The sequence below is a fragment of the Danio rerio genome, chromosome 12 (assembly GCF_049306965.1).
Source record: "Danio rerio strain Tuebingen ecotype United States chromosome 12, GRCz12tu, whole genome shotgun sequence".
In the NCBI taxonomy this organism is placed as follows: Eukaryota; Metazoa; Chordata; class Actinopteri; order Cypriniformes; family Danionidae; genus Danio; species Danio rerio.
The window spans coordinates 48965001-48987304 of NC_133187.1; the positions used below are offsets into that span (position 1 = coordinate 48965001).

Consider the following 22304-nt stretch of genomic DNA (forward strand, 5'->3'; position numbering starts at 1 on the left):
TCGATATTCACACATAAGCAGTATTGTCAAAAAGCGATACCAGCACAAAACGGTATCGGCACAAATTGATATTGACGAAAATTGCTATTGGCAAAAATTGATAATGGCACATAGGTATTGAGACAAATCAATATCAGCACAAATCAGTATAGCCAGAAATCAATATCGGCACAAATCGGTATCCGCAAAAATCGGCATCGGCACGAATCGTTATCGGCAACAATCGGCATTGGCACAAAACGGTATCAGCACAAATCGCTATTGGCAAAATTGATAATGACACAAATCAGTGTCAGCACAAATCAAATTCAGCACAAATTGGTATAGACACAAATCGTTATCATCAAGAATTGGTATCGGCACAAATCCGTATCAACATAAATCGATATTGGCAACAGTTGGCATCGACACAAATCGGTATCTGCAAAAATCAGCATCGGCACAAATCTAAATAATCACAAACAGGTATCGGCACAAATCTGTATCTACATGAATTGATATTTCCAACAATTAGCATAAACACAAATCGGTATTGGCAAAAATCGGCATCGGCACAAAACGGTATTGACACAAATCAGTATTGGCAACAATTGGCATTGACACAAATCGGTATTGGCACAAATGGGTGTTGGCAAAATTGGTATTGACACATATCGGTATCAGCAACAAACGGCATCAACACAAATCAGTATCGGCACATATCGGTATCGGCGTAACTATAGGTATCAGCACAAATCGGCATTGGCACAAAACGGTATCGGAACAAATCGGTTTTGACAAAAATTGATATCAGCAAAAATCATATCGGCACAAATTGTGTATGCACAAATTGGTATCAGCACAAATTAATATCGCCACAAAATCGGTATCAGCAAAAATCGGTATCGTCACAAATCGGTATCGGCAAAAAATGTTATAGGCACAAATCGGCAACGGCACAAAATTTTATGATAGTAAAAAATCTGTATCAGAAGGTCACACTCATCAAAAAGTTGGAAATCAGAATCGGCCAAGAAAATTGTAATTGGTGCATCTCCAGTTCAGCGAGTTTTATTCCTGTGCTCTGACATCTGGGATGATACTGCTTTAAAATACAGTTTAAAGTTTAATGGTGTGCTCTGACCTCTAAGCTGATGCTACTGCTGTCTTTGCTGAACACAGGTCCGTAAAATCATCCGCGTGTGTAAAGGCATTCTGGAGTATCTGACCGTAGCAGAGGTGGTGGAGTCCATGGAGGATCTCATCACTTACACCAAAAACCTGGGACCCGGTATAATCACTTTCTTATTTATGGTTATGATTAGGGATGTCTGTTTTATTTGATTTGATTTTTAAATCTAGATGAAAAGTCATTCGCAATTTATAGAATAAAACAAAAATGTTGTTTAACTCGGACACATTACTATAAATCATAAATTCTGGGAAAAAACTGAATTATCTAGCAGTCTTTAACATTTTTAATGCATAAAATGGAAGAAAATAAAAAGTAAATATTAAAAATGTGAAAGTTAATCCTTTTTAATTTAAATTTAATTGGTAAAATGTTATTTCGTTTAGTCAGTAATCATGTTTGAATGTACAATAGATCTTACATAAAAGTACAGTAATAAAGTCAAAATAATCTAATTGAAAAAGTATTTGGTGCATAAAGCTGTGCTGACTTAAAGGATTATATACATTTAATTGATCAAATAATCATTTTAATTCCTAGTTGTTATTTAGCATTAGGATTAATATGTCAGCCCGTCCAGATTCAGCATTTAAAAGCATGTATTTGCACTTACAGGCATGACGAAGATGGCCAAGATGATTGATGAGCGCCAGCAGGAATTAACCCATCAGGAGCACAGAGTCATGCTGGTCAACTCCATGAACACTGTGAAGGAGCTCCTGCCCGTCCTCATCTCAGGTATGACCTCCTTAAAGATCGGTATGGCATTATGCCAACGGCGTAGATTTGCTCTTGACATTGATGGGGACGTACAGTACATCCCAAGAACAGCACATATTCTCTTTCACGCTTTAAATAACACCAATAAAGGCTTTAAACACTCAATAATGCGAATAGCCGGTAATAAAGCACGCCCCATGCTGGAATAGTCAATCTAAAGTTGATTTTACTGCAATCGGAGGATAAATGTAGAGAAATTTATGGCTCGTTTTCACTGACAGGTACAGTACAGTACGGTTCAGGCTGGTACAAGTCACCTTTATCAGGCTTGCGTTTCCACCACAAAGGGTACCTTTTTGGTGGGCGTGGTGTATGACAAAGTTTCAGTCGCATCATTCTCGCTCGAGGAAATGTCTACAGTAAAGCTGTACGGGTCGCTCACATATCACATGAGAAGCACTACTCTCAAAACAGATGCTTTATACCAGGGGTGTCCAAACTTTTTAGGCAGAGGGCCAGATGCAAAGAAACAAACGTTGTCGCGGGCCAAATTTTACATACATCACAAAGACATGCATATATATATATATATATATATATATATATATATATATATATATATATATATATATATATATATATATATATATATATATATATATATATATATATATATACAGTTGAAGTCAGAATTGTTAGCCCCCCTAAATTATTAGCCCCCATTTATTTTGTCCCCAATTTCTGTTTAACGGAGAGAAGATTTTTTTCCACACATTTCTAAACACATTAGTTTTAGTAACTCATTTCTACTAACTGATTTATTTTATCTTTGCCATGATGACAGTAAATAATATTTGACTAGATATTTTTAAGACACTTCTATACAGCTTAAAGTGTCATTTAAAGGCTTAACTAGGTTAATAAAGTTAACTAGTCAAGTTAAGGTAATTAGGCAAGTTATTTTATAACAATGGTTTGTTCTGAAGACTTAAGAGGTTAATAATTTTGACCTTAAAATGGTTCATAAAAAAATTTAAACCGCTTTTTATTCTAGCCGAAATAAAACAAAAGTCTTTCTCCAAAAGAAAAAATATTATCAGACATACTGTAAAAATGTCCTTGCTCTGTTAAACATCATTTGGGAAATATTTAAAAAAGAAGAAATAAATCTAAGAGGGGCTAATAATTCAGACTTCAACTGTGTGTAGACAGACAGACAGACAGACAGACAGATAGATATATAGATAGATAGATCATAACAAGAACTACTGCTTAATTGAATGCATGTAATAGCGACACCCTGTGGTTATTTATTGAATTACGTTCATTTTTGTATAGCGGGCCAGATTCTATTATTATTTATAAAAAGCCTCGCGGGCCACCACAAAACTGATTGCGGGCCGCAGATGGCCCGCGGGCCGTAGTTTGGACACGCCTGCTTTATACACATAAATGCGTGTGACAAAAGATATAGTGATAGATTACAGGAAGGCTTCTCCAACCCCAAACATAACTAATATTAAAGGCTTGGACATTGAAATTGTTGACACACATAAATATCTAGGGGTTGTTATTGATAATATGTTGACATTTCAACCTAACACCCAGGCTGTATATAAAAAAGTCCAACAAAGACTGTTTTTTCTGAGGAAACTTAGATCATTTCAGGTTTGTACCTCTATGATGACGCTGTTTTATAAACAATTTATCGAATCTGTTTTATCTTTTTGCATTGTAGCTTGGTACGGTAATCTGAGGGTGCTTTCACACCTACACTTTTGTTTCGGAACGTGTCTCTTTTGCCCAGTTAGCGCGGTTCGATTGGCATATGTGAAACCAGCAATCGCGCTCTGTTCCGCGCCAAAGTAAGAAAGAGGTGGTCTCGGCTCGATTGAAACGAACCCCGGAGCGGTTCGATTGCAGTGAGAAAGCGATCCGATCCGAGCGCGGTTATATCACAGTGTTTTATGGATATGTAATAGGCTTACGGCTATATGAAGAGAGAATTATGAGTATGGCGGGAAGTTTCGCGGGTCTCCGGATGCCCGCAAACGAGTGATGATCTCTCGGTAATCTCGCGTCTCCCTCCCAGTCCTCAAATAGGCATCTCGCGCACCCTTCTCACCCCTCCCCACCGCATCTCTCCTCAGACACGTCGCGCACGCACCCTGTCAATCACCACCAAACCACCACCTCTCCTGACAGCTGAGTGGGACGCTGCAAAATAAACCCTGACACTCTGACCAATGTAAGGGGAGTTTACTCGCACGTGACTTGCTTTAGCTCTTTTGGTCCGATTAGAAACTTTGCAGTGTGAAAGCGAACCGCTCCAAGAGCAAAGAGCAACAATGTAACAATTTTAATCTCTGTTTCGGAACAACTGAATCGATTCACAGGTGTGAAAGCACCCTGAGTGTGTCAAGCAAGAACAGGTTGAGCAGCCTGGTGAAGGTGGCAGGCAAGATCATTGGTTTTAATCAGACTGGTCTAATGGTAATCTACCAAAATCATGTACTTAGGAGAGCTCAGGGTATCCTATGCACCCCGGATCACCCACTGTACTCTGTATTTCAGCTGTTGCCATCAGGACGTCGTTTTAGGGTTCCTATTTGCAGGACAAATAGAAGCAGAAATTCTTTTATAATGGTGGCCATTAGGTCATTAAATGAGTCCAGGGGGAGGGGGATGTTTCTATATACTGATGTATGGATGTTGTATAGTAGTATTTTTTTTAATGTGTACATGGAACTTCACCTGTGTATGGTACCTTGTTGCAATTTTAGTTTCCCTAACGGGATAATAAAGCTGAGTCTGAGTCTGATAAATGTTTATTACTAACTTTTCTATAAACATGAGTTGATTATAACTGCAGATCAATGACAGTGTGAAATAGCCTACTGTAACGTCTGTAATTATATTAAATAAATGAACATATATGAACACATACAGACCCTTACCATCTCCGATATGTTACCAACTACAGAAGAACTACACACAGCAGACATTTCGTCCTCAGTTTGGTTCAAAACAACACAAAGTATAGCCTACAGTGAGTGAAAACCTCTCATCTGTGTGTGTAATCTTCAGCAGCTCATGTAGCCTCCGTTCGAGAGTCATTCCATCATTCTGAGTTCATGCAGTGGCGTAGCGCAAAATGCAGAGGCCCCCCTGCAGGGATCGCTGACGGGGCCCCCAGATGAATGGGGGGGGGGGGGGAATACATCATACGTCAATTTGCATATCACTGACGTCATCACGTTCTACCGTTTCTGTTTAACAGCCTATGTTTAATAAAGGGGTATTTATAATTGCACTACACTTACCTGATTTATATATGTATTTGTTCATGTGACCTGTAAGGAAATATGTGACCTGTCAACCGTTCATTTAAGTTCTGGTGTTTTATTGTATTAATTACCTAATTTTATTATTATTATTTTTTTTTTAAACCTACTTTTTGTGTTTTTTTTTTTCTCTCCTTAAAAGAAATAAAAATAAAGTATAAAAAAAGTGATATTTATAATTGCACTACACTTTATATAAGCATGTTTATTTAACTAAACTTATTGCTGTTTGAATACAGTATGTCATTATAGATGTGTAGTGAATGTGCAGTAATCTCTCATATGAAATAAACTCAGACAAGTTCAGAAACTGTCACTAATATCTGTGATTGTGAACAAGAAAAGAATAAACGGTCCAATTAAATTGTTAAAATAAAGTAGAAGTAGATCGGTTTGACTGTACAAGGGAAATACCTTCACACTGCCTGTGCTAAATCATTTGTCGTCGGTACGCAGAGGGGTGATCTGCTCTCGGGCTGCAGGTGGGAGAGGCTGCTGTAGAGGACTGACTGGGCCGCCTGTCAGTGCTGTAAGGTGGGGGAGGGGCCGGCGGCATCACACGCAGCTCGTTGAGAAGAGTAGGGACGGTACAGTATGGACAAATGACAGTCTAAAAAAATCTCCAATAACACAAAAAAAAGTCGCTAGATTTGTCGCTAAGGGGGTCTGAAAAGTCGCTAAATCTAGTGACAAAGTCGCTAAGATGGCAACATTGGCGGCAAGCAATCAGAATTAAGTAGTCCACCACTTGAGAGGTGTTCAGAGAACACAGACGTGTGAACTTTGGTTCCGACCACAGTTGTTCCCAAGAGTTTGATTATTGCATTCGCCGGTGGATTTTTAATAATTGAAAATCACGACGATGCGGGGCCCCCTAATCACGCGGGGCCCCCCCGCGGTGCGTGCCCTGCGGGCCCGTCCGCTACGCCACTGAGTTCATGTTAGTCCAAAAGGTGATGATAAAAATTAAAACATGGCAGTTTGTTCACGTTTGCTGGAGAAATAATGTGCCCCTTTTTTCCCGGCTTCTCTTTTTTTCCACACCTCACTCTTGCATTTGTTAGTGTCTGAGAGAATCGGGTTTCAAACGCACGTCAATAATCAAGCGCACGTTACTATCATCAGCTCAAGAAGTTTGTTATGGCAGATGTAGACGCGCATGCGTGCGCAATAGAAAGCGAAACCGCTCACGCTTCAGACTGGCTCGTAAAAAACGACGAGGCACAGGGTAAATCTGCTCTACTCCATGGCTTTGTGGCTGTTCATCAAGACGACGACAAGGTTTGTTTGAGCCCGGATTGAACATGGCTCGTTATTATATGCATATATAATTCTGCTGTAATCTCTCGCTGTCTATTTCAAACATGGCGGCTCTTTTGTTTTCATTCTGGCTTGTTGCATAAGCGAATGACGTATGTCTGTAAACCAGTAGCGTTCAGTTGCACGTCTAGCTTTACCTTTTGGTACCCTTTCTCATGTTTGGTACCCGTTCGAAAGGGTGCCGAAAAAGTGGTACGGTTTGGTTTGGTACGCCTTTTGACAGTGGAAACGTCCAATAAATCATACCAAACCGAACCGTACCATACCACTCAGTGAAAACGGGCCATTAGAGAGTTGTGTGACACAGTTTAATCCTGATTTTTGTTTTCTATGAACTCTTACCCTGCTAAAAAATCCAGCTTAAACCAGCCTAGGCTGGTTGGCTGGTTTTAGCTGGTCAACCAGACTGGTTTTAGAGGGGTTTTGGCCACTTCCAGGCTGGTTTCCAGCTATTTCCAGCCTGGTCTTAGCTGGTCAGGCTGGAAAATGACCAGCTAAATCCAGCTAAAACCAGCTTGACCAGCCTGGTTTAAGCTGGACATAGCTGGTTTTGGCTGGGCTCCCAGCCTGGCTAAGTTGGTCAAGCTGGTTTTAGCTGGTCATCTCCCAGCCTAACCAGCTAAGACCAGGCTGGAAATGGCTGGAAACCAGCCTGGAAGTGGCCAAAACCCCTCTAAAACCAGCCTGGTTGACCAGCTAAAACCAGCCTAGGCTGGTTTAAGCTGGATTTTTCAGCAGGGTAGTGAACTTAACTTTAAAGTTAAGCGAACTGTTAAACTGTAATGTGTACTTTAGTTTTTACCACAGTACACTCTTTCATTCATTCATTCATTTTCCTTCAGCTTAGTCCCTTTATTAATCAGGGGTCACCACAGCGTAATGAACCGCCAACTTATCCAGCACATGTTTAACTCAGCAGATGCCCTTCTAGCTGCAACTCTGCACTGGGAAACACCCATACACTCTTATTCACACACACTCATGCACTAAATCCAATTTAGTTAATCAGTTCCCCTATAGCGCATGTGTTTGGACTGTGGGAGAAACCGGAGCACCCGGAGGATACCCAAGCCAACACGGGGAAAACATGCAAACTCCACACAGAAATGTTCACACACTGTGATTGTGTCTCACACAGGCATCAAGATCTTCGTAACCACCAGGACGTCTCAGGGAAAGGGTGTGGAGGAGGCGCTGAAGAACAGGAACTTCACGGTGGAGAAGATGAACACAGAAATCAACGAGATCATCCGCGTTCTGCAGCTCACGTCCTGGGATGAGGATGCCTGGGCCAATAAGGTGAGCGAGAGGACAAAAGCATGACAAACCTCCCACATGAAATTAAATACCGTAGTAAATCATTGTAAACACTGTAATGTTTTTGAACCATACTTGAATTAATCTGTTGTGGTGAATCTATAGTTGCTATGGTAACACAAGGACAATAGTAATATAAACAAATGACTCAATACTGGAGTTTTCTTCAGCTATAGGGTATATTTTACTACAGAACACCACAATTTACTGTAGTAAAAACGAAAGTATACTACAGTATTAATAGATTATCAATTCACTATAGTTAATACCACAGTATGCTGCAGCGTTCATTAACAAATTGTTGTAACTGCGATTATATACGCTCACTGGCCACTTAATTAGGTACACCTGTCAAGCTGCTTGTTAGCGCAAATTTCTAATCATGGCAGCAACTTAATGCATTTAGGCATGTCAACATGGTCAAGACAATCGCCTGCAGTTTAAACTGAGCATCAGAATGGAGAAGAAAGGAGATTTAAGTGACTTTGATCGTGGCATGGTTGTTGGTGCCAGACGGGCTGGTCGGAGTATTTCAGAAACTGCTGATCTACTGGGATTTTCACGCACAACCATCTCTAGGGTTTACAGAGAAAAAGAGGAAATATCCAGTGAGTGGCAGTTCTGTGGGCGCAAATGCCTTGTTGATGTCAGAGGTCAGAGGAGAATGGACAGACTGGTTCCAGCTGATAGAAAGGCAACAGTAACTCAAATAAGCACTCGTTACAACCGAGCTTTGCAGAAGAGCATCTCTGAACACACAACACGTCCAACCTTGAGGCGGATGGGCTACAGCAGCAGAAGACCACACCGGGTGCCGCTCCTGTCAGCTAAGAACAGGAAACTGAGGCTACAATTCACACAGACTCACCAAAACTGGACAATAGAAGATTGGAGAAACGTTGCTGCTCTGATGAGTCTGCATTTCTGCTGACACATTCAGATGCTCGGGTCAGAATTTGGCATCAACAACATGAAAGCATGGATCCATCCTGCCTTTATCAGCGGTTCAGGCTGGTGGTGGTGGTGTAATGGTGTGGGGGAGATTTTCTTGGCACACTTTGGGCTCATTAGTACCAATTGAGCATTGTGTCAACACCACAGCCTACCTGAGTATTGCTGCTGACCATGTCCATCCCTTTATGACCACAGTGTACTCATCTTCTGATGGCTACTTCCAGCAGGAGAACGCACCATGTCATAAAGCTCAATCATCTCAGACTGGTTTCTTGAACATGATAATGAGTTCACTGTACTCAAATGGCCTCCACAGTCCCCAGCTCTCAATCCAATAGAGCACCTTTGGGATGTGGTGGAACGGGATATTTGCATCATGGATGTACAGCCGACAAATCTGCAGCAACTGTGTGATGCTATCATGTCAACATGGAGCAAAATCTCTGAGGAATATTTCCAGTGCCTTGTTGAATCTCTGCCACAAAGGATTAAGGCAGTTCTGAAGGCAAAAGGGGGTCCAACCCAGTGCTAGTAAGGTGTACCTAATAAAGTGGCCAGTGAGTGTATAGTTAAATTATTGTGGTAACTGCTATGTAATACAACGACAATAGGAACATACGACTATGCGCTATATTATACTACAATACAAGTTAGTACTGCAGTATGCTGTAGATTTTATTAACAATGTTATGTAAATACTACTATACACTAGGGTTGTAACGGTATGAATTTTTTACGGTATGATAATCGTCTAAAACAATACCACGGTTTGACGGTTTCGCGGTATACGGTATGTTACAAATGTTACAAAATAATAGAACAGTGAAGCAAATTTGACTTTTTCCAAATAATGTATTTTCAGTTACTATAAACAACACCACTTACAATGAACAAATAAAAAAATAGGAAAATAATAAATAATGTGTCAAAGTCCAAATAAAGTCCAAATTAACATGGTGCAAATCCTCAGTAAAAAAATAGATATAAATATTTACTATACTATAAATAGTTACATAACGAAACTAGATTCAATATGGAACATCTTTAGGTTTTATGTGCCAGCATGGATATGGTTGTCTGTGGATATGGATTTGGATATGGTTGTCTGCAATGCAGACAAACAGCTGCATCTTCATTTGCGTCTTTTGAAAACAGCAAGAGCAGCAGTTCGTCTTTGCTGTGTCACTGTTTTGTCATGTTTCTGTGCTGCTGTACATGCAAAAGTACTTAGTATGAGAATTATTTCATGCAAAACTTTTTTTTTGCGTTTTATTTAGCCGCGCATAAATGTATGCCTATCTCTCATTCCGTGTTGTTCAAAAAGCTCATTGTTGGTCCACAAACAAAAGTGAAACCTATGCTTATTGGTTGTGATATAGCGAGTTTGAACCAATCTGGGCATGGAGGAGGGACATTGCTTCAATGTATCATGTCTGGTTTGTCCGGAGACACAGTGACGAACGTCAAATCAGCGTTGTCAAATGTTGATGACGTAACCGCACTGATTCCGGAGCCTTTGAAAGTTTGCGAATGGAAAGCTGAGATTCTCTTCTTTATGCCAATCTTTGAATTGTATAAATCGGATCAGCGGATCAAAAGTTATTAAACATTTAAGAGCAATACTTATTTTTAGCCGCGGGCGGCTGTCTCGGTCTTTAAGGGTTAAAACCGTTGATATGCAATTGTTCATGGTATGATAATCGTGCACGTTCAAATCGTGGTAAACCGTCATACCGGTATATTGTTACAACCCTACTATACACATTACATTATGGTTCAATGATGCAGTTGTATTGTAGTAAAATACACCCTATAGTTGAATAGGTAAATTACAGTATTGGCTCATTGTGTTTATATTACTATAGATGTTCTTTTACCCTAGCAGCTATAGATTCACCATAACTGTTTAATTTAAATGCTGTATTATATGGTTCAAAAACACTGTAGTACTTACTATAAGTTATTATAGTATTTTCTATTGTGGGCTGTTTCCGAACACACAGCACAGCTCACTGTCTGCTCACACGCATGCATTATTCATTAACTACACAGCACACTCATGCATGCACACATGTTCTACCATATATTTAAATGTAGATTTTAAGGGTGATTTTTAAAGTGTTGTGTTTGTGTTGCATTGTGGTTATGCTTGTGTGTGTGTGTGTGTGTGTTGAACTGGTTTTCTGGCTGGGTTTTGCATTACAGATTGAGCTAAATCTTGAGATTTGTTAGTCTGGAATGGGCTTTAGTTGCAGGTTGTTTCCTCAGACGTGCATCTGAAGGTGTTTTCGAAGGAGTGAAATGAAGCTGTTTCCTGTGAGCGTGTTTGGTGTGAAAGCTTGTGTTCTTCAGAGCTGCAGACACCGAGTCTGGCTGATGCCTTACTGCATGCAGGAAAAGACTTCTGGAGTCTGTGTGAATCAATCTGTGTGAAAACAGTCCACCCCCAAAATGAAGCAGAGTCATTTAATTTTTATTTCTAGGTCATTTTTTTCCATCCAGATTTTTTTATTAGTTTTTTACGTTATACAAAGCAAACAAAAACAAAGGCACCCCTTTTCCAGAGCTCCAGATTTAGGAACAACACATTATCAAATGTTGTAATCAAATAAAAGATGAAAACATCACATGGACAGAATTGGTGTCATCATTTTTATAGACAGAATTTCTAAGCGCAGCCTTGGGCTGGAGGGGGTCCGGTTCGGGGACCGTAGGATTTTATCTCTGTTATTCACAGACGATGTCGTTATGTTGGCTTCATCGAACATGGACCTTCAGCATGACCTTCATTAAGGATGAAGCACGAGATTTGACAGGCGGATCGGTGCAGCGGCAGCAGTAATGCGGTTGATGTATCGGTTCATTGTGGTGAAGAAGGAGCTGAGCCGAAAGGCAAAGCTCTCGATTTACCGGTCAATCTACGTTCCTACTCTCACCTATGGTCATGAGCTTTGGGTTATGACCGAAAGGACAAGATCTCGGATACAAGCGGCCGAAATTAGTTTCCTTTGCAGGGTGGCAGGGCGCACTCTTATAGACAGGGTGAGGAGCTCTGACACCCGGGAGGAGTTGGAGTAGAGCCGCTGCTCCTCCACATGGAGAGAAGTCAGCTGAGGTGGCTCGAGCATCTGTTTCGGATGCCTCCTGGACGCCTACCTAATGAGGTGTTCCAGGCATGTCCCACCGGGAGGCGGCCTCGGGGAAGACCCAGGACATGCTGGAGGGACTATGTCTCTCGACTGGCTTGGGAACGGCTCAGGATCCCCCTGGAGGATCTGGAGGAAGTGTCTGGGGAGAGGGAAGTCTGGAGTTCTCTCCTAACACTGCTGCCCCCGTGACCCGGCCCCGGATAATCGGATGTAAATGATATGATGAAAACCTGACACTAGTTCCTTTTTTCTTATATTGTCTTGTTGTGTGCATCCATTTCCATTCTAAGAGTTTGCCAGACCTTATGAAATGTCTCAACAGGCGCTTTGATAGTAGCCTTACTTTCTCCAACTTGATGAGACATCACTTCTCTTATCCAGTGATTGTGTGTTGGTGGAATTGGGTGTTTCCATTTAAACAATCTCAGTCTTCTAGCCAGAAGAGAACCGAAGGCTAACATTGTTTTGTCTCGTGTTGAGGGGAGCGTTCTCAAGGGCCACCCTGAATAACAGGAGAAATGGTGATGGCTCTGCTATCACCCCAAATGCCTCAGAAAAGCTCTTAAAATACTAATCTACTACATGTAAAGGAACATGTCCAGAACATGTGCAGCTGAGTAGCAGGAGCCTGCCTACACCAATCGCACATGGCATCTACAGTTAAAGCCCACCTGAATTATTAGTTATTTTTCCCCCAATTTCTGTTTAACGAAGAGCAGATTTTTTCAGCACATTTCTAATCATAATAGTTTTAACAATCATTTCTAATATGAATATAATGATTTAAAAGTTGGCGGTTCATTCCGCTGTGGCGACCTCAGATTAATAAAGGGACTAAGCCGAAAAGAAAATGAATGAATGATTAATAATAAAATAAATCTAAATATTTAAAGGCATTACATGCAGTTTTGGGGAAGTGAGTGTTTTCGTGCAGGTTGACTCTGTCAGATGTGGCTTTAGTGAGGTCTCGGTTTGAGCTTGTGGATTTTATTTGTCTTTATTTCTCTTCTCTCTCATCGGCTCTGTTCTCTCTTGTGTTCAAATCTGTGTTTTGTTTCTTCTCTGGGTTTGTTTCCTCCCCTGTAGAAGGTAAGAATCTGTGCGCATGCTCTCTGTTTGTGTATGTGTGTGTGAGTGATTGTGAGTGGGTTTGCTGTATGTTTGTGGTTGTTGTGCTCTGCTAATGGAATGGAGAATAAACCTGCTGCAGTTTAGGATCTCACACATTTCTGTTGCTTTTTATGATCATCGTCACAGAAATAAAGATGTGCATGCTTTTTCTTAACGAGTACACCGTTTTTGAAAAAGAATATACGAAGGGTTCAGATGCAAAAGCCGCTAAACGCCACTCCTGCCAAAAATGGAGTAAGGTGAAGCTGCAGGCCCGGAGACCCAACTGCACGCTCAGACCTGCACTTCCAGACCTAGGCTGTTTCTTAATTCCAAGAACGCAGAGAACGGACTTGTGTTCTTGTGGAGACCAGTTTTGCCAGGTGTCCTCGGAAGAACGAACTCAGGAGAACGCCAGGGCAGAGAACGCTTCCTCTGAGAAATGACATGCTGCGTTCTTCCTGATGGTCACATGACCTTCACACGTTTTAAATGGTTAATTATTTAAACATTCCAGCGTTCATACAACGATTTATAGTTTTTCCCCTTTTCAAAATATATACTTTACATAAAAGCATTATAAATGTGTTGCACAATATAAATAAAACAGATTTTAATACGAATTTCAGCAAACAAACAACCTTAATGTGTTTATTCCTTTATTAAAGGGCCATGAAACCCCCTCGTTTCAGCAGGGTGTTTTCACACCTCTACTTTGGAAAAAGTCAGAAAAGTGGGCGTGTCCAGCTCTGTTTAGGGGGGAGTGTCGGAGGAACTAAAGTGGGATGGTGTGGGAGTGTTTATTTGTGCACGCGCGAGTTTCAGAGTCAAAACACACACACATGAGAAAGTGATGGTGTTTAACCTACATGGACATCTGTAGTCGAATTATTTGCCAAATTATTAAATGTTGGACTTTAACTGCAGTTTGGCTCTTTCATTTAGGGAATTCATTCATGTCCCTCGCGACAAACGAGATATTTGATTCGAGGAACTGCTCTAAGCGTGTATTTTTCATGCAATGTTTGATACCGCACGGCGAATGAGAGAAAAAAAAAACTCTGCATTTCCCGGAAACTTAGATGCACACAGCAGGTAGCGTCAGAAAGCCGCGTGTGTTATTCCGGTCACAAAATGCGGTGCTAACATTTCTGCACTCGGTGCAATAGTTAACTTAATTCGATACGAACAAACTGAATAAACAAAGAGCACTGGTCACTCACTTACCAAATCTGTAGAGACAGGACAATCACCAGCAACTAGAGCCGCGTCTTTATTAAGAGGAGACTACAAGCGAATCCGGATCTCAGCGTTTGCAGAGGAGAACAGCTCTCAGGTAAACAATAATCCTCCTTAGACACGTAAGTTATTGTTGTCGAGTGTCGCGTACACTGTTAATCCACACGTGACTCCAGCTGAGCTCTCACAGAGAGAAAATGAAAACAAAACTTCACTGCAGCAAACTATAAAAGAAACACTTCACGCTTGTTTTGCCAACACAACGTGGCGTCTCTGTCGTCTAAACACTGTGACAGTAATGAATATTAATGAAGTTGCACAATAGAGCGCGCTGATTGGTTTGAACCAAGCTTTACTCATGCATTAATGCATCACACTGTAAGACGTAATAAGACACACTCTGGCACAGACGTCCAGTCTGCACGCTGGAATACACGCTATTATCTCATGACCGTGACGCAGCTTCAAAAATTCGTTTCAAACAGGAAGTACAAATTTGCTTGAAATAACGCAAAAACAACCAATTTACACTTTTTAGTGAAATATAGGTGTCCTAATAGTGTTTTTAGCAGTGTGGGACACATATACCACTGTCAACAGCTCAACACATGTGCTCTGGTGTTTCGTGACCCTTTAAGATGTTCATGGTAATGTTTACTTTCCCCGTTTCATTTAGGGAAACTCCTGAGGTAAATAAGTTACATCTCTGAACTTTAATAATAAATCTAAATAAAATGCTGCGCTTCTCACCTCAAGTCGCAATGACTTCTGGGACTTCCAGAGCGAGTTCGGTGCTCAAGTCTGCATCGTTGCGTCCTCGATATCAAGATCACATCCGGGAAGTTTCACGCGTCCTCCGTTAGGCAGCTGATGATGACGTTACACAAGAACACAAGACCGTTGAAGAACGCATATTGGGAAACGCCCCTATAGTTTTCTCAGACGGCGCCCCCTGCTGTTGGGTTGGGTGAGGCGGCAGGTACGGAAACAAACTGCACACTCTAACAAGCACTTTCTAGCAAGTAGCAACATCAGAAACGCCAGTAAGTTTATTGATTATTAAAGAGATTCCTGCAAATTAACAGGTTTATGGTATAAATCAATGTTGTGTAAAATATAATTCTAACAAACAATTATTTCAGTGTTTGATTTAATCAAAATTAAAAGAGCATTATTTTATATTTACAGCTTGCTCTTATTTTATTTATTATTGTAGCGTTCTGGGAGAATTTTCTAGCAATGTTTTCTGGCAAAATAAATAAACTTTAAAGTAAAAGTGTTAAAATAAAATGTATAATATAAAGCGCAACTATTATTTGTCACATGTTTTGGTGCTATGTAGGTCTACTCTATTTATTATTGTATTATCTATCGGAAAGTGCTACCAAAGACAATAACACAATAACAGTTTATCAATTATTATTAAGTCCTGTAATGATTACATTATACGTGATTATACGTTTTTTTTGGAAATCAAAATATCAGTTAATCTGCATAGAATTTACAATATGAGCTCTTAGGTTAAAGCAAAAATTATTTGCTTGTGGTGTGTTTTTTTTTTCCCAGATTGATATTACAATTTAAAAAGGGGTCTCTGCCAACACTAATACAGTGCACCAAAGGCTGCAGATATATATATATATATATATATATATATATATATATATATATATATATATATATATATATATATATATATATATATATATATATATATATATATTAGCCCCCCTAAATTATTAGACCGCTTGTTTATTTTTTCCCCAATTTCTGTTTAACGAAGAGCAGATTTTTTCACCACATTTCTAAACATTATAATTTTAATAACTCATTTCTAATAACTGTTTTATTTTATCTTTGCCATGATGACAGTAAATAATATTTGACTAGATATTTTTCAAGACACTTCTATACAGCTTAAAGTGACATTTAAAGGCTTAACTAGGTTAATCAGGTTAACTAGGCAGGTAAGGGGAATTAGGCAAGTTATTGTATAACAGTGGTTTGTTCTGTAGATTATTGAGAAAAAATAAAGCTTAAAGGGGCACATAATTTTGTCCCTAAAATGGTTAAAAAAATTTCAAAACTGCTTTTATTCTAGCCAAAATAAAACAAATAAGACTTTCTCCAGAAGAAAAAAATATTATCAGACATACTGTGAAAATTTTCTTGCTCTGTTAAACATCATTTGGAAAATATTTAAAAAAGAAGAAAAAAAATCGAAGGGGGCTAATAATACTTCAACTATATATTTATATATATATATATATATATATATATATATATATATATATATATATATATATATATATATATATATATATAATATTAATATTAATATTGAGCAGTAGAGAGTGCAGAACACATTGCTCTGCTTGTTGAACATGTTTTTGAGGCTGTGTGTGTTTGGTGTGTCGAGCGTCTCGGTCCTGCTGTAATGTGAGGAGCTTTAATCCACTGTGTTTCTAACTGCAGAGTGTTTGTTTGCTGTCTGTTCTTAATCTCGTCTGTCCTCAGGTGCTCTGAGAAGTGTGTGAGTGTGTGTGTGTGAATAAATGCAGGCTGGCTCTAATAATAATAATAATAATTAAAAAAATGCAGAATAACACACCTGAGCAGCTTTGGACACTTCATTTCCCCTTTCCTTTCTGTTGAAAACTGATCTGATATCCACTTTTCACTGGTAAGTTTAGAATATCTCCACTGTATAGCTGGGCTGAGCTTTTGTTTATGTCTGGAGTGATTCCCAATTCACCTGTTTGTAAACTACATACTACTATTTTGGTGAAGAAAAAGTACTTTTAAGTGTGCGACAAGAGTATAGAAGATACTTTCTCATTACTGGACAAACATCTTGTCAATTTATCCACAATCCTTTCATATTTAAGAGCTTTTATATATGCATTTTTTTATTACAAGTTTGATGTAATCTGAACTGTAACATGAAGAGAGGGCGGGGCATTTAGTAGCCCCTCCCCTTTAATTAATACAGCCAATAGTGTTTTGTTTTATCACAGCTCTGTCAGTAGCTATGTTTCCATCCAAAAATGTGAATTAACTTTATGCGCAAAACTGCATTATCGCATTAAAGTTGTGCGAATGAAGCATCGTTTCCATCCAACGAGTCAAAGCCAACAAAATCGTCACTTCAGTATGAAGCTAATAAATGACACAGTGCCGGATTAGAGAAGAGCCCGAGTGTAAACGTTCTGTTGTGTTGAGTGTGTTTTATCTTGACGGAAACTCTGCGGTTTGTGTAAGTGTTTGGCAGGGACAATGCGCATATGTGTGTGTGTGTGTGTGTGTGTGTCCTGGTATTAATTAATTAATGAAGACCATGTGTGATCAGTTTTGCAAGTAATTGTTTAGTAATCGTTTACCAGTCAATTTAGAATTTTGACCTTGATCTGTGTGTGTGTGTGTGTGTGTGTGTGTGTGTGTGTGTGTGTGTGTGTGTGTGTGTGTGTGTGTGTGTGTGTGTGTGTGTGTGTGTGTGCGTGTGTGTGTGCGTGTGCGTGTCTCTGTGTGTCTCTGTGTGTCTCTATGTGTCTCCGTGTGTCTCCGTGTGTCTCTGTGTGTGTGTGTGTGTGTGTGTGTGTGTGCGTGTGTGCGTGTGTGTGTGTGTGCAATTTCCTGTGATAACATACTGTGTGAGTCAGCTTTAGGAAATAGCAGCTGTCAAATCACTTAACCAAAAAAGGCAAACCACTGACACAATTTCTCTCTCTCACACATACACACGCGTACACACACACACATCTCTCTCTCTCTCACACACTTCCATTCAGTTTGCTTAGATAATCAGTTAAAGTGACCAATTTTGAGGTGTTGCTCTTTTTCTAATGAGCACAAGCAGTTTTCTATACACAGATACTCCAGCAATGAAAGCACAAGTGAGGGATATTTGCTATTTAATTTCATATTTGTACAATTTATAATTTAATTAATTATAAGAATTGTCCTTTTATTAAATGAACGAATATTTTGATTTCATTTTAATTTCATTAAATTTATCTTGGTTGATTAATTATTTTGATTAAAAAAAAGACAAATAATTAAAATGATTTAAATTAAATTATTCCGCGTACTTGAGTTACTTTACCAGTTACTTGGTAAAAGTAATCTGACGACATAACTTGTGTTGTTATGATGCGTTTCCTCCAACATTAGTGTCTGTGGTGTTCTTCATGTGTGTGTTTATTGTGTGTGTGTGTGTGTGTGTGTGTTTCAGGACACAGAGGCCATGAAGCGCGCGCTGGCTCTCATTGACTCCAAAATGGCCCAAGCCAAAAACTGGCTCCGAGACCCTCAAGGCCAACCAGGTGCGAAAACTGTCCCGTCACATTAAAGAAACACTACATTATTTTGGAAATATGCTTGTTTATAGCTCCTCTAGTGGTAACAGTTGAGTTTTACAATCTCTGAATCTATTCAGCTGATCTATGAGTCTTGTGGGCATACTTTTAGCTTAGCTTAGCATAGATCATTGAATCAGATTAGACCATTAGCATCTCACCGAAAATTGACCAGAGAGATTCAATAGTTTTCCTATTTAAAGCTTGACTCTTCTGCAGTTTGATTGTGCAATAAGACCTACAGAAAATTAAATGGTGGTATTTTTTAAACTGATATAGCTAGAAACTACACTCTCATTCTGGCGTAATAATCAAGGAATGTTACTGTCGTATCATGGCTCCAGAAGACGCAATGATAATCTTTCAAACATGGAGACATTTATGAGAGACAATTAAGTTATTTTCATGCTATGTAACTACTCAAGAATCAAGCTTTTTTTTAAGTGGGATGATGCTAATGGTCTAATCCGATTCAATGATCTATGCTAAGCTAAGCTAAAAGTGATCTTGCCAGTGCCACATATTGGCTAAATGGATAATAAAATGGACAAACTCTAGGTTTAGCTTAGCTTAGCTCATTTTTAGCTTGAATTAGCATGCGATTTTATGCATCACAGTTACCTAGCTACTTAGTTGAGGACTTTTTTGAATGAGAGTATCGTTTCTAACCATATTGGTCTAAAAGATATCAACTTTTCATAGTTCACAATGAAATTGCAGGAGTGTCGAGCTTTAAACAGAAAAAGAAATGAAAATTATTTGATCATTTTTGAATGAGAGGCTAATGGTCTAATCTGATTTAATGATAGATGCTAAGCTAAGCTAAAAGTGATCTCATCAGTGCCACAGATTGACTAAATGGGTAAAATATGGTCAAACTCAAGTTTTAGCTTAGCTTAGCTCACTTTAACAGGGATTAACATATAATTTCATGCATCACTCTTACCTAGCTTCCTAGTTGGGGACTTTTTTCAGGTGTTGCATAACAATCTTTGCCCCTGCTTCAGCCATGGTACAGCAGCAAAGTTCCTTGATTATTACACCAGTATGAGGGTAAAGTTCACAGTCACATCAGTCAAGAAAATAGCATCTTGGTACACAGTAAAATTACAGAAGAGTCTAGCTTTAAATATAAAAATAATTGAAACTCTTTGATGCTAATGGTCTAATCCGATTCAATAATCTATGCTAAGCTAAGCTAAAAGTGCTCCTGCCAGATGCAGAGATCAGCTAAAAAGATTTAGAAAGTGGTAAAACTCAAAGGTTTAACTCTAGAGGAGCTGTAAATGTGAATATTTCCAAATAAAACTTCTTGTGATTGCTGATGATTAAAGGGTTTTGAAGCTTTGAAGAGTTCAGTTTCTCTCATCACTGCACATACTCAGAGCAGAATAAATAATGCCACATTCACATTGCCCTTGCAGGAGGTCCAGGTGAACAGGCCATACGGCAGATCTTAGATGAAGCTGAGAAAGTTGGTGAACTCTGTGCTGGGAAAGAGAGACGAGACATTGTGGGAACAGCCAAAACACTCGGACAACTTACAGAACAGGTGTCTGATCTGAGGGCCAGGTATAAAACCACAGATTGAACTTTACTTTACTTTACTACTTACTTCTTAACTACTTTACTAATTTACTTTTACTCTACTGCACTACTTTACTTCTTTACTACTTTACTTTTGTTCTTGACTTTACTACTTTTCTACTTTACTTCTGTACTTTACTACATTACTTTTACTTTACTACTTTACTTCTTTACTATTTAACTACTTTATTTTTCTTCTTTACTACTTTAATTTATTTTTCTTATTTACTTTACTTCTTTACTTTACTGCATTACTTTAACTTTACTACTTTACTACTTTACTTTTCTTTTTTACTTTACTACTTTACTATACTTTTCTTTTTTACTTTACTACTTTAATTTACTTTTCTTCTTTACTTTACTTCTTTATTTTACTACTTTACTTTTACTTTACTACTTTACTACTTTTTTACTTAACTGCTTTAATTTACTTCTTTACTTTACTACTTTACTATACTTTTCTTTTTTACTTTACTACTTTAATTTACTTTTCTTCTTTACTTTACTTCTTTATTTTACTACTTTACTTTTACTTTACTACTTTACTACTTTTTTACTTAACTGCTTTAATTTACTTCTTTACTTTACTACTTTACTTTTTTACTTTACTACTTTACTACTTTACTTTTACTTCTTTACTAATTTACTACTTCACTTTACTACTTTACTACTAATTTACTTTACTACTTTACTTTTCTTTTTTACTTTACTACTTTAATTTACTTTTCATCTTTACTTCTTTACTTTACTACTTTACTTTTTTACTTTACTACTTTACTTTTACTTTACTTTACTATTTTACTACTTCACTTCTTTACTTTACTACTTTTTTACTTTTACTTTACTACTAATTTACTTTACTTCTGTACTTTACTAATTTACTTCTTTACATTACTACTTTACCAATAATTTACTATACTTTTGTACTTTACTACTTCACGTTACTTTTTTACTTTACTATTTTACTTCCTTACTTTACTACTTTACTTCTTTACTGTACTACTTTACTTCTTTACTACTTTACTTCTTTACTGTACTACTTTACTTCTTTACTGTACTACTTTACTTTTTTACTTTACTACTTTACTACTTTAATTTTTTACTTTTACTTTACTACTTTAACACTTTACTTTAATACTAATTTACTTTACTTCTTTAGTTTATGACTAATTTACTTTACTTTTGTACTTTACTACTTTACTTCCTTACTTCTTTACTTTACTACTAATTTACTTTTCTTCTGTACTTTACTACTTTACTTCTTTAATTTAATTTCCTACTTTACTTCTTTACTTTACTTCTTTACTATACTTCTTTACTATACTTCTTTACTTCTTTATTTTACTACTTTCCTTTTTTACTTTAATTTATTTTACTTTAATTCTACACTTTATTTTACTTCTTCACTTTATACTAATCCATAGTTGGTGTGTCTGTAATTTTTGTCCTGCGCAGGGGTCAGGGTGCGAATCCAGTGGCCATGCAAAAAGCCCAGCAGGTCTCTCAGGGTCTGGACGTCCTGACAGGGAAAGTGGAAAACGCGGCTCGTAAACTGGAGGCAATGACCGGCTCCAAACAGGCCATCGCTAAGAGGATCGATGCGGCTCAGGTGACAGGACGGGAATGGTTTGAGACACATCCCGTTCAGATGAAGGGGTGTTTATAGGGTGTGTGTGTTTTCAGAGCTGGCTTGCGGATCCTCATAGTGGCCCAGAAGGAGAGGAGAATATCAGGGCTCTTCTAGGAGAAGCCAGGAAGATTGCAGATCTGTGTGAAGATCCCAAAGAGCGGGAGGATATCCTGCGCAGCATGAGCGAGATCGCAGCACTCAGCGGGAAACTAGCAGAGCTCAAGAGAGCGTAAGTACACTTTGAATACCCTGAAACACAACAAAACACCCTGAAACACTCTGAAATGCACAGAAACACCCCAGAACACTGAAACACACCAAAACATCCTGATACACTCTGAAACACCCCAACAGACCGAAACACCCCAATATACTATCTTAAACACCCCAAAACACACTGAAACACCC

General features: G+C 38.6%; 1 protein-coding gene across 1 annotated transcript in view; it reads left to right on the plus strand.

Annotated features, from left to right (window-relative positions):
• The window catches only part of vclb (vinculin b), a 72080-nt gene that overhangs the window by 27107 nt on the left and 22669 nt on the right, over nt 1-22304 (plus strand). The window contains 7 exon segments of the mRNA NM_001317752.1: nt 1162-1270; nt 1787-1909; nt 7694-7854; nt 18556-18646; nt 20104-20251; nt 21722-21875; nt 21950-22125. Of these exon segments, the coding sequence (NP_001304681.1) occupies nt 1162-1270; nt 1787-1909; nt 7694-7854; nt 18556-18646; nt 20104-20251; nt 21722-21875; nt 21950-22125 (962 nt within the window).